The sequence below is a fragment of the Silene latifolia genome, chromosome 11 (genome assembly GCF_048544455.1).
Source record: "Silene latifolia isolate original U9 population chromosome 11, ASM4854445v1, whole genome shotgun sequence".
Lineage (NCBI taxonomy): Eukaryota > Viridiplantae > Streptophyta > Magnoliopsida > Caryophyllales > Caryophyllaceae > Silene > Silene latifolia.
This window is the reverse complement of record NC_133536.1, coordinates 9,690,446-9,710,028: the sequence shown is the minus strand read 5'-3', so window position 1 is coordinate 9,710,028 and position 19,583 is coordinate 9,690,446. Positions and strand designations below refer to the sequence as shown.

Below are 19,583 nucleotides of genomic sequence, written 5' to 3'. Positions count from 1 at the left end.
ACAATCCAAACAGTAACTCCGGCGGGAAATTGATGCCAATTTGAATTTTTGTGACTTAAGTTCATATTTTAAGACCAAAATACCCTTATCTTCAACCTTATAGCCATCTTGTTCATCCCCAAAATTAGATTTCACAACTCATCTTCTCTATAATTCTCCATTTCTTCAACAATATCAGTAATCTAATTCACCCCCTTTATTCAAATTCTACCCTAGTCAATTTAATTTAATTGAATTCTAATTTTATTATTTCATTTTTACCTTAAATTAATTATTATTCTTCATCATCAATTTTCCCCAAATTGAAAATAATTAGGGATCATCATCAATTTTCCCCAAACTAATTTTAGACATAAACCCTAAAATTCAATTCAATCAATTGAAAAACAACAAATTGGGTGTACGAATAGTTACTCTTCGAAATAGAACTATCAGACGATGGCACAACTTTGCCACTCATGATCTGGAGTCGTTATGTGATAATGGGGATTAATTACACTAGAAATTAGAGAAAGATTTGGGGAAATTTGAAGAGAATATGGGTGAGGAAGATGGGGGGGTTTAGGGTGAAATGAAATAGGTAAATGATAGGTAAAGTGAAAAAAATCTGGGTAAGTAAGCAAACAAATAAGCAAGGGTATATCGGTCATTTTTTGACAAAATTCACCGGAAATGTCATCGTGGTGCAATTTTCAAAGAAAAGTGATAATATGGCTGTAATTTTCAAAAAAAATTATATAACCCTGTAATCAACAATTTTCTCTTTATTTAATTAACGGAAATTTCCCATGGTACCCTTTAATTTTGTCAGATTTATCATGGTATCCCTGCTTTTAAGAATCTGCCTATGATACCCTTGAAGTTCCATTTTTTTGCCCATGGTACCCCTAATGTAACGACCGTTAAATTTTGATGATGTGACAATGAATTAGTAATTAAAAATTATTAATAAATATGAAATGAAAATGAAAAGCATGGGTACCATGAGAAATCTGACAAAATTAAGGGGTACCACGGGAAATTTCTGTAATTTTTAATTACTAATTTATTGACACATCATCAAACTTAACCTCCATTTAACAACCGTTATATTAGGGGTACCATAGACACAAAAATGGAACCTTAAGGATACCATAGACAGATTCTTAAAAATAGGGTTATCATGGCAAATCTGACAAAATTAAGGGGTAACATGGGAAATTTCCGTTTAATTAATTATTATTCGATAATAAGGTACTGAATAATCAAATTTATCCTACAAGAGTAACACTAATGTCAATCTTAAAAGCATGGTTTTAAAGAAAAAGATAAGAATGTTTAATAATGATAAACCTACCATATTTCATTTTTGATTAATATAATTGTCTATGACCAAAAAAATTTGTCTTTAATGATCTCTCTTATGAGATTTACTGAATTTGATTAAAAAAAAATGAAGGCAAAACATGATATATATACCATTATTGTTCACATCATTTTCAAGGTAAAAAATGACAGCTCTAGTCATAACATTTTGTGAATTAATTGGTTACATTTTCTTAAAAAATGGCAACATTTTATCCGTCTGACAAATAAGACCAAAAGTGTCCGTCTGAAACAAGAATTTGTGATATATGAATGGAAGTGATGCAAATACAAATGCAAGGTTCTTGGAATTAAAGGTGATGAAAGGCCCACGTGACAAGTAAACCAAAACTCTTAAAAAGTTTGCTACGTTATGTGAATTGAACCGCAGACCAGCTACACAGTTCACTCTTTAAATGGCTTAAAGATTTACCACCAGACCAAATGCATTACACTGTCTTATTATGCTTACTAAATTTTATTTCTTCCAAAATTGACTAGGGCTATAGCCCTAGTAAAAGAGGCCTAGTTCCGCCCCTGCGTCTTAATAACCTTGACAAGATGGTTTGGAATCAAGAAGCTATATTTGTGCCCGTTGAGCATGTGAAGCGCATCGAGTTGCATATGGGTATTTTTGTCAATCAATTTGGCGAAGAAATGTTGAATCTAGTAACATTGTTGCTAAGAAGTGCCAAGGTTTTGGAGAAGCTCACTCTTTGTGGCCATCGTACTTATTATAATTACTTGAACAAACCGCAATTTTACCAAACTTTATTTGAGTGTGTTGAGGCTACATCGCAATGTCAAGTCGAACTCTTGGGAGAATACGAGCTGACCACCTAATTCTCGAAACTTTTACTTTTTAGGGTTAAAGTTTGTAACTTTAATTTTTGAAATTCATCATAATTTTGTAAGTTCAATATTTTTGTAGTGGTGCTCAATTCTTTCAAATAAAACTCTAATTTGTAAGTCTAAAATCAAGTAATGCATTATAAACCTTAGGTTTTGATCTATACAACTAATATAACTGGTTGTATAGTATACTTTATAAATAATTTTTAAGATCTTATATATGAATCGTCTTTAGTCTGGGGATAAAGATGGTCTTATGTTTGTCTCAAATTCCCAGTCCACATTAATACTTGTATCAAGAATTGTTTCGACTTCAAAATTCATTTTGGTCTTACCTAAAGAGGCTTTGATTTGTTAATATTTGACGATTTATTAGGTTGTTATTCCCATGCTCCTAGTCAATAGTTATCATTTTTAATTATAGCAATGTTTACCTAGTAAAACGGTAAGTGCTCATGTGCAAGTTCGTAATTTGTGGTTCAATACTATTATTAAAATGCTTTCTCTCACATTTCAGTAGTCTTTATGGCGAATTCAATTGATGACTAGTGAGTGAGACGGAGAAAATAATATACTGTGATTCTGTGAACGAATGTTTGATGTCTTACATCTAACTAAGCACATCCCCGACAATGGCGCAATTTTGTTTGATGTAAGGATATTCCTAACTTTGGCAAGGTTTAGCCGTAAATGTTTACGAGTGATAATTATATGAATATTTAATAATTGTCCATTTCTATTGACCATTGTCTATTTATTTAGCGATTTTTTTTGGTAACAGGGAGCCTGCAGCCGCTATCTTTGTTACGTACTGGGTAACCCTCGGGTATACCTGATAGCCTGCAAACCACGAAAACCAGGTAAGCCATAAGAGAGTGACATGATCAAGGTCTAAAATACATAAAACTCAGACCATAAATACTGCATAAAATTCCTATTGAGAAGGCTTGAACCTGAGTCTCCTTATAATTTCAGCCAAGTTTAACTAACAGAGTCCACCCTTGTAGGGGATTAATTTGTAAGTACCCTTTAAATTTTTCAAAATTTAAAGTCCATATTTGGTTGAGGTTGATAAGATTCGATTAACATGGATGTTGGTTTCACAATACCATGGAATAAAATCATCGCTTCACCCTTGCTCATACGACATATCCAAAGGCCGATACAATTAAATTTGACAAACATCAGATCGTGTCGTATTTGTATTCGTGTTGGTGTCACATGTAAACGACTAAACGAGTCACAAGGCTTCTAACCCAAACCCGATCCATACTTAGTTTGGCCCGTTATTCCTAATTATTTGATTATTTTACAGGCGTGGATCCAGGAATTAAATCTATAGTGGGCTAATAAAAAAATGTTTGCCTGTATAAAAATCGGAGAAATCGTACGGATGGGAAAAGAGGGGAAAAAGTTAGACATTTTGTTGAAAAGAGCACTTAGAAAGTATTGAACCATGACCTTTAATATCATGAACCATTTTATTTTTTATGGTAAATATATTATAAACCTTTCTATTATAATCTAGCTAACCAATTACGACAAATATTTCGGATACTCATCTTATAATTAAACATATACTCCCTATGTCTTCATTATTTATAAATTCGATTAAATAATACCATACAAAAATTAAAAGAGCTAAATATATGATTGAGACTGAGAGTACAAAATACAAAGTACTTTAAATAGTGATAGTCGTAAATAATCAACAAATAATTGAGAAGGAGGAGTACTCGTATAAACAAAGGAGTATTTAAATAGTAGTAGTTGTAAACATCAAAAAAAGGGGGGGAAAATAAAGAATGCTAATGTAGACTCGATTAAAAAGATTATTAGAATCTAACAAACCAACTCCGACACCTATTTTGACTATCCATCGCATAATTAATGGTCATAAGAAAAGAGGTAAATTTTAAAAGTGATAGTGGTAAACAATAAACAAAGAAAAAGTTTGGGGAAAAAAATCAATTGCCTTAAGAGCAAAATCATCTTCTCCAGGCACACCCCTTCTTCTGATATCACCCTCTTTGAAGAGGCTCTTGGCATTAAGAAAACCAACAACCTTGGCACCTACCTTGGCTTTCCTCTCCTGGAAAAAAAAAACAAAGAAGGCTGACCTTGACTTTATCATTGATAACATCCAATCCAAGTTAGCCACTTGGAAATCCCGTTTCCTTTCCCGTGCTGGCAGAATTTGCCTCATTAAATCTACTCTCAATGCTATCCCTTGCCATGCAATGCAATGCATCCGCCTCCCCACCTCCATCCTTAACAACATTGACAAAATCACCTGAAGTTTCCTCTGGTCCAGTCAGTCTTCTAAGAAATTACATCTTGCCAACTGGGATCTTGTCACCCGTCCCCTATCTCTGGGAGGCCTTGGCATCAAAGCCGCCAAACCTATGAACGACACCCTCTATACTAAGTTAAGCTGGAAGATCCTTCTTGATAAATCCTCCCTCGCTGCCAAAGCTCTCCATAGTAAATATCTCACTCCCTCCCCTCGTTCCTTCTCCTACAACTCACACATTTGGAAAAATGTGGGCATTGGGTGGAACCTCCTCAAAAATCACCTTTCTTGGTCCATTGGTGATGGTTCTTCCATTGGGCTGTGGGACGACCCTTGGTTATGCCCCGGCCCTCTCAGAGCCATTATCTCGGGACCCTTAAGCTTCTCTTCTTCCACTGCAAAACTGAGCTCCATCATCTCTAACGGATGTTGGTCTCTTGACTCCCTTGACTTTGACCTCCCCGATCACATTGCCCTTAATATTCTTTCCCTCCCCATTCCCTCCTCTCCTAGGCCGGATCTCCTCACCACCTCCCTTGCCCCCAAAGGCAAATTCTCTACTAGTGAAACCTATCTGTCCCTTTCTGGTCCTCTCATCTCCACCACTCATCCTCTCAGCTCTCTCCCTCCCGATCTGTCTTGGCTTTGGGACCTCCACACCCAACCTAAGATAAAAGTCTTCATTTGGCTTGTTTGGTGGAACAAACTACCTCACAAAGTCTCCCTCTTCGCTAGAAATATCCTTCTGAGCCCGTCTTGTTCTCTGTGTCACAGTCCTTCCATCCCTGAGACCTCCCTTCATGTCCTTCGCGATTGCAGCCTTGCTTTGGATACCTGGACCTCTCTTAATGTTCCTCCTTCTTTCTTTTCATCTACCCTTCACCATTGGATTTTCGAGAACTGCACTTCTCTTTCCCCTAGCTGGAACACCCTCTTCACCTTTTCTATCTGGCGCTTTTGGCTAAGGCGCTGCGACCTGACCTTTTCCCCACCTTCCTCTCTGGTCTCCCCTTCCTTCAACTCTTCCATCATCTCTCAATCCTCTGCCTGGACCCTTGCCAATTCCCGCACCCCTGCCGCCCCCTGTACCAGTACCATTCCTCTTGATGCCTTTAGCTATCCTGTTAGCTGGGCCCTTCCGCCGCTTGGTTGGCTTAAAGCCAACGTTGACGCAGCCCTCTCTCCCTCTTCTTGTTTAGCCAGTTTGGGGTGTGTCATTAGAGATTGTCATGGGTCTTGGGTCCTTGGTTGGTCTACCCGGTTCCCTGGTACTTGTCCTTTCCTCTGTGAGGTCCGAGCCATCCGAGATGGGATTTTACGTGCTAGTGTCCTTGGGAACAATGTTTTGGTCGCCTCTGATTGTCTTGATGCCGTTAGCTCTATCCTCCGGCCTAATGATCCGTGTGGCCCCTTTGCTAATATTATTTTTGAGTGTAGGGCTCTCTTGCATGACTCTCCCCATTTGAAGCTGGTGTTTGAGAAGAGAACGGCCAACCGTGTGGCGGATGCTCTTGCTCACCACTCCATCCATGACATTAGCCCCGCACTAGGCTGTTTTGAGTGGGCACTTGCCCCTCCTTTTGTTGTTGAACTTTGTGCTACTGACTTTGTTTTGGCCTGCGCGCCTCTCTCCCCCGACCCGCCTCCTTGATGTAATCTAACTCTTTATGGTTTTATTTATCTATGTTCCTTCTTTCCAAAAAAAAAATGTAAGACTCGATCCTACGACCTCCTGATCGAAAACATCATCACCGATCCACTATTACCACTTGTTCTACTAAGAGGTCATTGAATCAGGTTATAACTAAAACGTTTTTATCAAACGTTTGTTTACATTGGGCTTGAGCCCATATAGCCCCTGTTATTTTATCAATATTTAGCACGTAGCTCTCCATTAAACCCTAATGACCAATTGACCATGCCGTCCAAAATCATAGATCAATGATCGTGACAATCATCAACAATGGAACAAAACCCTAATGACAAATCAATCGTCCAAAATCATAGATCGACCTATCTACCTTGTGACATCATTAATGAAATTATCTCCCTCTCAAAACTTCCTGAAAACGACTCTACTTTCTCCATCGATCTTTCCTCAGCGCACCATCCGTACAATGTTACCGAATTTTGGAAAATCCTTGATAAACTTTTCACCATATTCACCACACCCTCTACCAACACTTTTCGTATTCATCTTCACGAGACCCTTTTTGAAGAACCTTGTATAATAAGGCCTATCTTACATTCATGGGGTCGTCGACTACGTGCTCGTAATTTCCAACACGTCGAGTTTAAATAATATGGTACTCGTTGTCTCCATGGTGAAAAGGTGTTCTCACCAAGCATTTTTCAAATTCATTCGTTGGTATCCCTTAACTTGGATTATATTTATTTTCACGAGTTCGATCAATTCGTTTCGCATCCAATAAATCTTCCAAATTTGATGAAGGTAAAACTAGGTGTGGTTGATTATGGAATATTGGAATTAAGTTGTTGCCCATTAATCGAGGACTTGTCCTTCCGTATTGAAACTACTCCAACGAGTAACAAAGGCCCGATAATAACGAGTAATAAATCTTCCAAATTTGATGAAGGTAAATTTATCAATAAAGTATCAGACATATTTACTACTATCACGGTTAATGTGATTACTTTCACGATATCCGCTATTAATACTATTACGTTAGAAACAGTAATCGATTACTGTTTTTTTTTACCAATTCCGTTATTTTTATGGTTAAATTCACTACAACTTAACGTACCCGTGAAAGAAAAGATCTTTACATGAAAATTACCTAGCTTGATTAATCCTCTAACCATACAAGCTTTGTTACTAAATGTCAAATCACTGATTTTGTGATCATTGTTCAAGAAAATTTTAAATTCCATACCACTAAGTGGTACCCTTCATTTTTTTTTTCGAATTCTACGTTGATATCCATCACTTTTTATAAATATTAATAATATCCCTAAACTTAATAAATATAGTAGTCCTTAAAACACCTAAACTACTAAAAATTGATTTTTTTTCAAACACTTAATTTTTAAAGAAATGTTTACAATTAAGTAAAAGATATTAAAAGAATAAGAGATCTCCACTATTTTTCCGCCTAAATAAAAACTACTCTATAATTGGGTTTCATTATGTCATATCTAAAATTTGGCCATATTGTTTAATTTCATATACGGAGTAATAAATATATAATTCAAACTCATTTAAAAGGGATAATATTTTTCAATTGGATTAGACGTATTAATAGAATATTCTTATTCAGTTACATAAATAAAATTGTACTGATTTTAAATAGGATGTGAAAGCCATATTTTACTAATATTATTTTTTAAACTAAACTTGATAACTACAATAATTACTAAACGGTTATATTACACCTTTAGTGGATATAATAATATAATAACAATATTTTTTTTAAAGCAGAGTTAAAAAAATAGTTCGAGTAAAAGGGCAATTTATGGAAACGTAAGGACAAAATGCATATGAAACAGTAAATTTTGTCCTTAAAAGAGCAATAACGTTATTTTTTTCTTGACATAAATTATTCGGGTTAAACCAAACTTCTCTATAGGACTTTATTCGGAATTAAGTTGTCTTGAAGAGGAGAACGAAAATAGACTGAATTCTCACCTGCGTGAATTGAACTTCTAATCCGGACCCAAACTGAAATAAATCAATTTATCAAACTGAAATTAATTGTAAAAAGCGAGTTGTGCTAATAATATTGAGTATTAGTTATTTAGTTGTACTCCGTATAATTTAAAGTCATATCGGATATTTGCATCATTTAACACTATCGCCTTTTAAGTACTTTATTCGGAGTATACAACAATCACCCGTTTTTTTTTTTTTTTTTTTTTGTAAAAAATATAAGAATTTGTTTACTTAGATATATAATTGATTAGTTTTAAAAGTGGCAATTTACCCCCTTAACTTTGTTCAATGGTGAAATTAGGCCCCTTAACTTTCAATTGTAGCAATCAAGCCCCATAACTTTAACAAAAAGTTAAATTCAACCCCAATTTTTATTTTTCACTTAAATTTCAACAAAAATTCATTTTATATTTATATTATACAACTAATAATAGACACCACCATTAATAAAAATTGGGGTTGAATTTCACTTTTTGTTAGATTTATGGGGCTTGATTGCTACAATTGAAAGTTAAGGGGCCTAATTTCACCATTGAACAAAGTTAAGGGGGCAAATTGCCACTTTCGCGTGAAATATATAGTAATTGATTAGTTTGGTATGGCCACCATAAATCTTAAATAACCTAATACCAAATCCTAATATTCCTAACACCATAAACCTTAAATATCCTGCCTGCCGGTACCTTACCAATCGGCAAAAACCTAGGTTCAATCAAAGAAACTACTTGTTTCTTCTCAAACAAATCCAATGTCAAACGAAGCGGCTCCGGTCATTAATAATCACAACAATAGACAGAGCCCGTTCCCCGAAGACAATCCAATGTTGTGCGAAACCGTTAATAACTCGCTCCTTGAAGACAATCCAATGTCAAGCGAAGACGTTCCGACTATTAATAGATACCACCATAGATGGAGCTCGCTTCCCGACGACATCATCTTCGAAATTATCTCCCGCGTTGGCCTTCCTCGTAAAGTCGTCATCACTGTTTCCGCTTCTAATTTCACTATCGAACAAACAGTTGCACCTAACTATAATATTTACGAGCTTTGGACCACCCTCGATAACCTTTTCACCGTATTCATCCCACCATTTATCGACACCTTTAGTTTCAATCTTCACACTGATCACTATGACGAACCTCGTTGCTGGCCTATCATTGATGCATGGGCTCGTCGATTAAGTGCTTGTAACATCCAACACTTCAGGGCTTATAAGGCTTTTCGCTATCGACCTCATGAACACGTGTACCCACTAAGCATTTTCCGAATGCATTCGTTGATATCGCTTGACTTGAGTTTGTGTTCTCGAATCACGTCAAGGGCTCCTTATTCCATTATTCTTCCAAACCTCAAGAAACTTCGTCTACGTTATGTTAACTATGAATGTTTGAGACAACTATTAAGTTGTTGCCCGTCACTTGAAGATTTGTCCTCGTCTATTAACGAGTCTATGAAGCATTTGGTATCGCTCACAAGCAAGAAATTAAAGCGATTATGTATAATTCTGAAAGGGTTTTCAATCGTTGATGTTGTCATCGATACTCCAATATTGGAGGAATTGATTATTTATTGGTATCCCATAGTATCAGTGCGGACTTTCGAATCGATCTCGAAAGTCAGGTCGCTTGAACTCCATGGAAGTTGGGCAAGGCTTGAATGTAATCCTAGGAATACTATAACCTACCCTAATTTAACTGATCTAAAATTAGTTACGTGTTCGCCTGAACTATTTAAAGCAATAGGTTTAATGTTAGATTGTCCCAAATTAGAAGTTTTTGTGATATATATGGATACAACTGATAGCATTAAGAAGATGGTTTGGGATCAAGAAGCTGTATTTGGACCCGTTGAGCATGTGAAGCACATAAACTTGTATATGAATACAATTGTCGATATATTTAGCGAAAATATTGTGAATATAGTGACATTGTTGCTAAGAAGTGCCAAGGTTTTGGAGAAGCTCACTCTCTTCGGATACGGCCCTCTTAAGAATCAGAGGTACTTGGCCATACCTCAATTTCACCAAACTTTAGCTGAGTGTGTCGAGGCTACGTCACGATGTCAACTCGAACTCTTAGGAGCATATAAGTGGCCTACTGAAGTCGCTCATTTTTCTTAAGGTCAAAGTTACCTAACTTTGAATTAAGTTGGCTAATCAGCAAAGAAAAAGTTGTGGTGCTTGATATTTCATTTTTCTTAAAATTAAATTAAAATTATTATGGTGTTTTTTTTTGCTTTTGACTTACATTGTTGTGTTTTTTTCCCTATTGTCGTCGGCCGTGACTCTCCCTATACAAGACTAGTAAATTAAAATTACAATGAAGATTACAATTATCTCTACAACGTTACTACGATAATAATCTATTGCTCTTCCCATCCATCCAATCAAACAAAAATTAATTTATGAGACGGTCACACAGTATAGAACAATCAATTTATTTATACAAAAACTACTCTTTTATTGATAACAATAAATCAGAGTGTAATGTTTTATCCTAGAATTTGTATTATGGTAAAAGTAGGTTCATACTTGCATTGAGAATCTTTCATAATTTTAAATAAATTAATATTAAATCCTAATTCTACTCATTCTCCTAGCCTACAATAAACCTTAAATACTCTGCCGTTCTATATTGATCTCCAATTATAAGCTTTTTTTTTTTTTTTTGAGGTGGATCCAATTATAAGCTTAGATATTCAGCAATGGGACAAAAAACTAGCGTTTTGGCTGTTTACCGCCATAGATTGATCTCACTTCCCGAGGACATCATCTTCGAAATTATCTCCCGCGTTGGCCTTCCTCGTGAAGTGGTAATTACCTTTTCCACTACTAATTTCAGTATCAAACAAACAAGCGCACCTACCTACGATCTTTACGCGTTTTGGACCGCCCTCAATAACCTCTTCACCGTATTAATCCCACCCATTGTCGACACCTTTTGTCTTGATCTTAACATTGCTCACTATAGAGAACCTCGTTGCTGGCCTATCATCGACGCATGGGCTCGTCAATTACGTGCTTGTAAGTTGTAACATCCAACACTTCACGGCTACTAAGTTTTCTCGCAATAGTTCTTATGAACACGTGTACCCACTTAGCATTTTTCGAATGCATTCGTTGGTATCGCTTGACTTGAACATGTGTCATCGGATTGATTCTCATTCCATTATTCTTCCAAATCTCAAGAAACTTCGTCTATCTTGGATTAACTATGATTGTTTGAGACGGCTATTACGTTGTTGCCCATCACTTGAAAACTTATCCGTGTCCATTAACGAGTCTAAGACGCATTGGGAATCACTTACAAGCAAGAAATTAAAGCGATTATGTATAAGCCTTGACGGATTGTCCATTGTTGATGTTATCATCGATGCTCCAATATTGGACGAATTAAATTATTCTACGATTTCCACATTATCAATGCAAATGTTAGATTCGGTCTCACAGGCCGTCAAGTCACTCAAACTCGAAGCATATGCGACAACAATCAGCCGTGGTCCAAAGAAGACAATGATCTTCCCTAATTTGACTCGTCTTGAATTAATTGGGTGTTTGCCTCTGATAATTGAAGCAATAGGGTTAATGCTACGTTGTCCAAAATTAGAGGTTTTTGTATTACGTCTTATTATCTTTGACGAGATGGTTTGGAATCAAGAAACTGTATTTGTGCCCGTTGAGCATGTGAAGCGCATCGATTTGTATACGAGTACGATTATCGATCACTTTGGCAAAGAAATGGTGGATCTAGTGACATTGTTGTTAAGAAGTGCTAAGGTTTTGGAGAATGAAGCTCACTCTTCGTGGCGGTCATACTTATCATAATTACTTGAACAAACCTCAATTTTACCAGACTTTATTTGAGTGTGTTGAGGCTACATCACGATGTCAAGTCGAACTCTTAGGAGTATACGAGCTGACCTCTTAATTCTCGAATTGAAGACTTCATTCTTTTAATTGTTAGGGTTAAAATTTGGGAACATTAATTTTTAGGGTAATACGTTTCTGTTTCTGCTTCTTAATAGGATTAGTATAATGTTAGAAAGAGGTGAGGATCGAACTCGTGATTTGTGAGATCAAGGGACGAGTTTGATTCTATGAGTATATTTGACTAAAAGAGAACCTAGACGTCTAGTCAATGGGATATTTGTTCGAAATAGACCTATATCTCGAATATTGGGTGGTTAAGTTAAAGAACTTGAAATGATTAATGAAGTTAAAGACATATTTAACTTAAATCAAAGATGTGAAGAACCGTCTCAAATCTATAATTTTGATCAAACCTTGATCTAGTTTTTCAAAAATGAACTATCTAGCTTAGGTTAAATCAAACTTACATATAGGACTTAAACAGAACTAAATTGTCTTAAAGTAAAGAATGAAAATAGACTAAATTGAACTATACTTATAAATCTCACCCAACATGGATTGAACTTATAATCCTGACCAAACTTAAATAAATCAATTATATCGAACTGAAATTAAGTTGGAAAAAAAGAGTTGTGCTAATAATATCGAGTATAGTTGTACACTTGTACTCCGTATAATTTAAAGTGATGTCAGATATTTGCATCATTTAATACTTTATCACCTTTTTAAGTACTTTATTCAAAATAAATGGATTTGGTTTGGTAGTTGCTCATCTCATGCATTAACCATGAGATCAGGGGTTCGATCCCTCCTTATATGGACGCCCCGGTTTACAACAAAATAAAGTATTTTATGTTGAATTATTGTGATCCAAAATATTAGTCAAATATTAGTTTCCTAATTATTAGTTAGTGGTTAGTCGGTTTCCTAATAATGTGACTATTGTGATCCAAAATAGGATCATGTAGTTATGCACAAGAGACGTGGGTTCTAACTTCTATGCTTAGAGGTAGTGTCTTTAGTTTTTCTAAGTAGAGTTTCTTAGTTGATGTATGCCTATAAATAGGCCTATCTTATGTCATTATTAATTGAGTTCGTTCACCAGTAAAACGTCTCTATATATTTAATTCTTCTCTCATTTTTAGTCTATCACTTTATTCCGAGTATACAACAATCACTTTTTTTCCGTTATAAATATGAGAATTTTTTTACATAGATATATAAACCGTATAATTCATTAATTAGTTTTAAACTTGTGAGTTTACGTAATTTGTGATCCTACGGGAGATGAATTGTAAGATTGTCTCAATCTCCTAGCATACCGTAAACCTTAAATACACTGCCGTTCGTTATTGTTAGATTATGTGAGATCCAAAACTAGTCAAAGATCGTTTCCTATTGTTTAGGTAGTGGTATGACTAACAATATGGCTAATAAATAGCATTTGCTTAATAATCAAGTTAACTGCATTTAGTTTGCATTAGTGGATACGTGGGGTCACTCCCGCTTCTTCATGTAGTTCATCAATTAGGGTAGTCTTTAACTTAAGCCTATAAATAGACTATCGATATAATGTTATTATTTGAGTCAGTTTACGATAATTTTCTTCCTATATTTCACTCTCTTCTCTTATTTATAGTCTATCAATTATAAGCTTAGACATTCAACAATGGGACAAAAACCTAGCGTTCAATTAAAGGAACAACTTCTTTCTTCTCAAACTAATTCGATATCAAGCAAAGCCATTCAAGCCGATAATAAACACCACCATAGACGGAACCCGTCTCTCGAAGATGATCCATTGTCAAGCGAAGCCGTTCTGACCGTTAATAGATACTACCATAGATTGATTTCACTTCCCGATGACATCTTCTTAGAAATTATCTCCCGCGTTGGCCTTCCCCGCGAAGTCGTCTTTACTGTTTCCAGTACTAATTTCAGTATCAAACAAATAAGCGAACCTACCTACGATATTTACGAGTTTTGGACCGCCCTTGATAACCTCTTCAACGTATTAATCCCACCCTTTATTAACACATTTTGTCTCGATCTTCATCCTGATCACTATGACGAACCTCGTTGCTGGCCTATCATCGACATATGGGCTCGCCGATTACGTGCTTATAAAATCAAACACTTTGCGGCCAATGACTCTCGTCGCGATCGATCTGATGATCGCGTGTATCCACTAAACATTTTTCGAATGCATTCATTGGTATCACTTGAATTGAACATGTGTCATCGGATTGCTTCAAGTACTACTCATTCCATTATTCTTCCAAACCTCAAGAAACTTAGTCTACATTGGATTAACTATGAATGTTTGAGACGGCTATTAAGTTGTTGCCCGTCACTCGAAGACTTGTCCTTGTCTGTTAATGAACCTGAGAAGCATTCGGTATCACTTACAAGCAAGAAATTAAAACGATTATATATGAGACTTGAAGGGGTGTCGATGGTTGATGTTATCATCGATGCTCCAATATTGGATGAATTGAATTATTCTTCGAGTTCCATATTATCAATGCAAATGTTAGATTCGGTCTCAAACGTCGTCAAGTCACTTGAACTCGAAGCATATAATACGAGGGTCAGCCGTGGTCCAAAGAAGACAATTATCTTCGCTAATTTGACACATCTTCAAGTATCTTGGTGTTGGCCTCTAGTAATTGAAGCAATAGGTTTAATGGTACATTGTCCAAAATTAGAGGTTTTTGTGTTACGTCTTATTAACCTCGACAAGATGGTTTGGAATCAAGAAGCTGTATTTGTGCCCGTTGAGCATGTGAAGTGCATAGAGTTGCAAACGAGTACGATTGTCGATCAATTTGGCAATGAAATGTTGAATCTAGTGACATTGTTGCTAAGAAGTGCTAAGGTTTTGGAGAAGCTCATTCTATTGGCATGTGGCCCTCTTAGTAATCATATAAACTTGGCCAAAAATAAGTTTTACCGAGCTTTATATGAGTGTGTCAAGGCTACCTCCCGATGTCAAGTCGAATTCTTAGGAGCATATAAACGGACCTAGATATTTGATAGAATTGTAACTTTTGTTTATCTTTTTGTCAAGTTTTCCATGTTCGATTCCACTTAAGGATGTCTTTAGTTAGTGTAATTTTTGATTATTGATAATATAATTTTTAATTATTTTAATTACTTGAACAAACCACAATTTTACCAAACTTTATTTGAGTGTGTTGAGGCTACATCACAATGTCAAGTCGAACTCTTAGGATCGAGTATACGAGCTGACCTCGTAATTCTCGAATTGAAGACTTAATTACGAGCTGACCTCGTAATTCTCGAATTGAACAAACCACAATTTTACCAAACTAAGTTTTACCGAGCTTTATATGAGTGCCTCTAACCCAAACCCAACCCATACTTAGTTTGGCCCATTATTCCTAACAATATGTTATTTGATCAATACTAACTAGTTTAGATCCCGCACAATGAATGCGCGGTATTTTTAGAGTTTTTAGTTTTGTATTACTTAATCATGCTAAATTAACACCTCATTAATTTTTCATATTTCACGTCATTATATTTTGATATGAGAAAAAAAAATTGAACTGTAACCAGAAAAACTGAGTGAAATTGAACTGTGAAATAATAGTGGTATCATATTTCACGTCATTTTTCTCGTTATTGTATTTTTTAAGAAGTATTTTTTATACCACAAAGCTAGTGATTCCAATTTATAAATTCTCTCAATTTTTTTTTTGTTATAAAGGTAATCAAAACGATTTATATTTTTTTTATACATAGCATGAATAGTATGAGTCAAGTAATTCTCAAATAATAGCATTAATAAAAGATTTGATAGTTTAAAATTTTATATTATTTCTACTTTAAATAAAATATTATAGTTTAGTGTTTAGTGAAAATTATATAATTTGAAGAAAAGATTAACTTTAATGAATATAATTATATAATGAAATTATATTTTTTAATTATTAATTACATTTATCAGTAAATTTATTAGTAAATACAATTAAATTATCAATAGCTTCCTTATTTACAAAGATGCTTTTTGGAGGGAAAAATTTGTTAGTTCACCTATTCATTTAGTAAATAGGGGATTAGCACATAGCTCTCCAAGCTTACCATAAACCCTAATGACCAAGCCGTTACTATCCAGAGGATCCTGAAGTTTAAGCTACGACATTGATCAACAATGGAACAAAACCCTAATGACCAATCAATCTTACAACATCATAGATCGATCTCTTTACCTTATGACATCCTTAATATAATTATCTTCCTCCTAAAATTTCCTCAACGCACCAACTTTACTATTTCCGACTCTACTTTCTTCATCGATCTTTCCGAACCTGTTGAGAACAATTTTTCCGAGTTTTGGAACATCCTTGATAACCTCTTTACCATATTCACCGCACCCTCTACCAACACTTTTCGTATTCATCTTCACGAGACCCTTTTTGAAGAACCTTCCATAAGGGCTATCTTACACTCATGGACTCGTCGACTACGTGCTCGTAACTTCCAACACGTCGAGATTAGATCAACTTGTTGTTTCTATGGTGACAAGGTGTTCCCACCAAGCATTTTTCAAATTCATTCGTTGGTATCACTTAACTTGGATTATATTTATTTTGAAGAGTTCGATCAATTCGTTTCGCATCCAATAATTCTTCCGAATCTAAAAAAACTTAAACTAGGTGTGGTTGATTATGGAATATTGGAATGGCTATTAAGTTGTTGCCCATCAATCGAAGACTTGTTCTTCCGTATTGAAACTACTCCAACGAGTAACAAAGGCCCGTCAATAACGAGTAAGAATTTAAAGCGTTTACGTATATCTCATTTTCTCGCTAGGGGTCCTCGTGATTTTATTGAGATTATTATTGATGCACCAACATTGGAGTACTTGTACTTTAGTGGTAGCTTTTTGTCAATGCGGATGTTCGATTTGATTCCTAACGTCAAGGCGCTTGACCTCGGTGGTCGTTCAACTACGAGACTCTACAATAGTACTACCAAGATGATCTTCCCTAGTTGGACTCATCTTACATTACATTTGGGTTACGAAATATTTAAAGCAATATTTGAACAAAAAATGTTGCATTGTCCCAATTTAGAGAATCTAGTATTACAATTTTATGGAACAAATTTTTATGATTTTATTTGGGAACCTGAAGCTAAATTTGGGCTAGTCGAACATGTGAAGCACTTGGAGTTGCGTATGACTGTTATTCGATTTAACCAACGAACGTTGGATCTTGTGACATGGTTGCTAGGAAGTGCACCGGTTTTGGAGAAGCTCGTTCTCTTTGCAAATCAATCGTATAGTGATGATAAGTCCAAAGCTCAATTTCAACAAGGAGTAATAGAGTTTGCAGAGGATTCTTCGCGTTGTCAAATCGAATTCTTAGGAGCTTTTAATAAGCAAGAAGCTAGACTGAGATGGGCCTAATGCTCCTTGTAAGTCTTCAAGAATACTCCAAGAATCAGAAGTAGAAATCCATTTTAGTAAGTTTTTTTTTAAGGTTCAATTAGTTTTACTTATAACCGTTTTAAGTTATAATAAAGGTGTGGTATGTCATCACTTCCCGAACAGTTATAAACAAGAATTTGTTTTCGAAGTTTTGGGTTATGTAACTTAGCGATCTAAACATATTCGTCGTTTTAATTTTTTTTTTAAGGCTAGCTAAATCAAGACATTATATTTAGCTATTGGCATATAGCTTAATTAATGCTATTCATATTAAGATAAATTTAGTTTTTTTCTATGTTTCTAAGTTATCTGATCTTTACAAGTTGGCTATTTAGACTATGTAGCTAATGGCATATAGCTAATGGCATTCAGGTCATTTGCTTACTTTTGGTTGTACAATATATTTAAAACTAGCTACAACCAATAGTTTCAAGTTTCAAAATCAAACAACTCAACATACCATACGACAATTATGATTATTGGATCGTCCCACCCTCAATCGACACCTTAGGTTTTGATTATATTACGTTAGCTGATATGATGATCGTCCCTTGTTGCTGGCCTATCATCAACATATGGGCTCGTCGACTATGTACTTGTATCATCAATATCCTACACTTGATGATTAACGAGCCTAAATTTTGTCAATTAGTTGATCTCGTGTAGTGTGTACCATGTTGGATTTATGATCCAAAATATTAGTCTAAGTTAGTTTCCTACTTTCTAGTTAGTGGTTAGTATGGATCCTAATAATATGGTATATGGATATTAAGTGAGTGGAATGGTAAGTTATTATGTAGGTAGGCATGTATATGAGTATATCCCACGTCTAACATGTTTACGTAGAGTTTGGTAATTTAGTTTGTAAGCCTGTATATTAGGCCCTAGTTAGAACGTTTTCTATTGCATTGCAATACAGTAGCTTTTCGAGTGAAACATATGAAGACATTTTGCTTGTAAACGAACTCAATTAAACATAATACAATAGACGTCCTTAAATAGACGATATAGAGCTAACCAATAAACCATGATCTACCACTCACAGAATACACTACCCTTAATCCTAATAACTAGGTAGTCCACTAATTCACAATCACATTATTAGGAATCTCGTTAACCACTAACTAAATTGTAGGAAACAATCATTTGACTAATAATTGGATCACAATAACTCAACATGTGGAATTTCTAAGGGGGAATATAATTGAGAGAAAAGGGAGAAGTTTTACAGTTAATTATATAAACTCATAGCCTTTATATAGGCTTACAAATCCTTAACTTAATGCTGAAAACTGACTACTAAAAATATGGTAACTACCCACTATTAACACTACTTAGTCAATAAAACACATGTTAAATTGACCCATTAACCAACTATTTCCAAATTATTAGAAACTACTAACACAAATTTTGGAGCACTAACTCCAACACACCCCTTGATCCAAAATTTGTAAAAGCCATTCGAAACTTCGATGTCGTTAGCTTGAGCTATTTTGTAGTTACGGCCTTACCGCAACAAATTTACGAGACCTCTCTGTCCTCGTAATTTCATTTGAGACTTTTGTCCTTAAGTCCTTAACGCCATAAGTTAGATGGAGAATATTAAGGTAAGTAAAGTACTAGAACTCAATCTACAAATTAACGAATAGTATAGTGAGAGAGAATGAGAGGTTTTCTAGAGAAATAAACACATAAAACAAAAATGAGTGATCCCAATAAAAAACCCCCTTCTTCACCGGACCACCACATACCCCTGCCCTTTCCTTTGCCGCCTCCCCCTCCGGTGCCACCAGCTCGAGTCGTTCTCCGGGATGCCTCACGCACTTTGGCCCTCAGCTTCAACCAAAACCGATCCCTAACACCGCATCGCCGATCTCCCCACCTAACACTCAATCACCTAACCTAACCCATAATCCAACCCCCACCATTCCAACCTCCTACAAATCCGCCCTTACTAATTCCATTCTCAACCCCCAAGCCACTACCATCAACCAGAATCCCCATTTAAAAACCGCTACCACCACAAAATTCCCGATCTTTTCGCCGGCTCCTGGCAAATCTACCACCAGGCGAGAGCCCGCCATTGATTTACCTGCTC

General features: G+C 35.6%; 2 protein-coding genes across 2 annotated transcripts; both read left to right on the top strand.

Annotated features, from left to right (window-relative positions):
• The first annotated feature begins 9,024 nt into the window (after positions 1 to 9,024).
• Positions 9,025 to 10,278, top strand: LOC141612887 (FBD-associated F-box protein At5g60610-like). Its single transcript, XM_074431634.1, has one exon. The coding sequence runs from the start codon at positions 9,025 to 9,027 to the stop codon at positions 10,276 to 10,278; it is 1,254 nt and encodes a 417-aa protein (XP_074287735.1).
• A 5,926-nt stretch (positions 10,279 to 16,204) lies between these two features.
• Positions 16,205 to 17,464, top strand: LOC141612886 (FBD-associated F-box protein At4g13985-like). The gene has a single exon (XM_074431633.1). It carries the CDS (start codon positions 16,205 to 16,207, stop codon positions 17,462 to 17,464), a length of 1,260 nt encoding a protein of 419 aa, XP_074287734.1.
• The last annotated feature ends 2,119 nt before the right edge of the window (positions 17,465 to 19,583 follow it).

Excerpts from the sequence above, each read along its gene's own strand:
- LOC141612887 (XM_074431634.1), top strand. The coding sequence starts at position 9,025 with ATGTCAAGCGAAGACGTTCCGACTATTAATAGATACCACCATAGATGG.
- LOC141612886 (XM_074431633.1), top strand. The coding sequence starts at position 16,205 with ATGGAACAAAACCCTAATGACCAATCAATCTTACAACATCATAGATCG.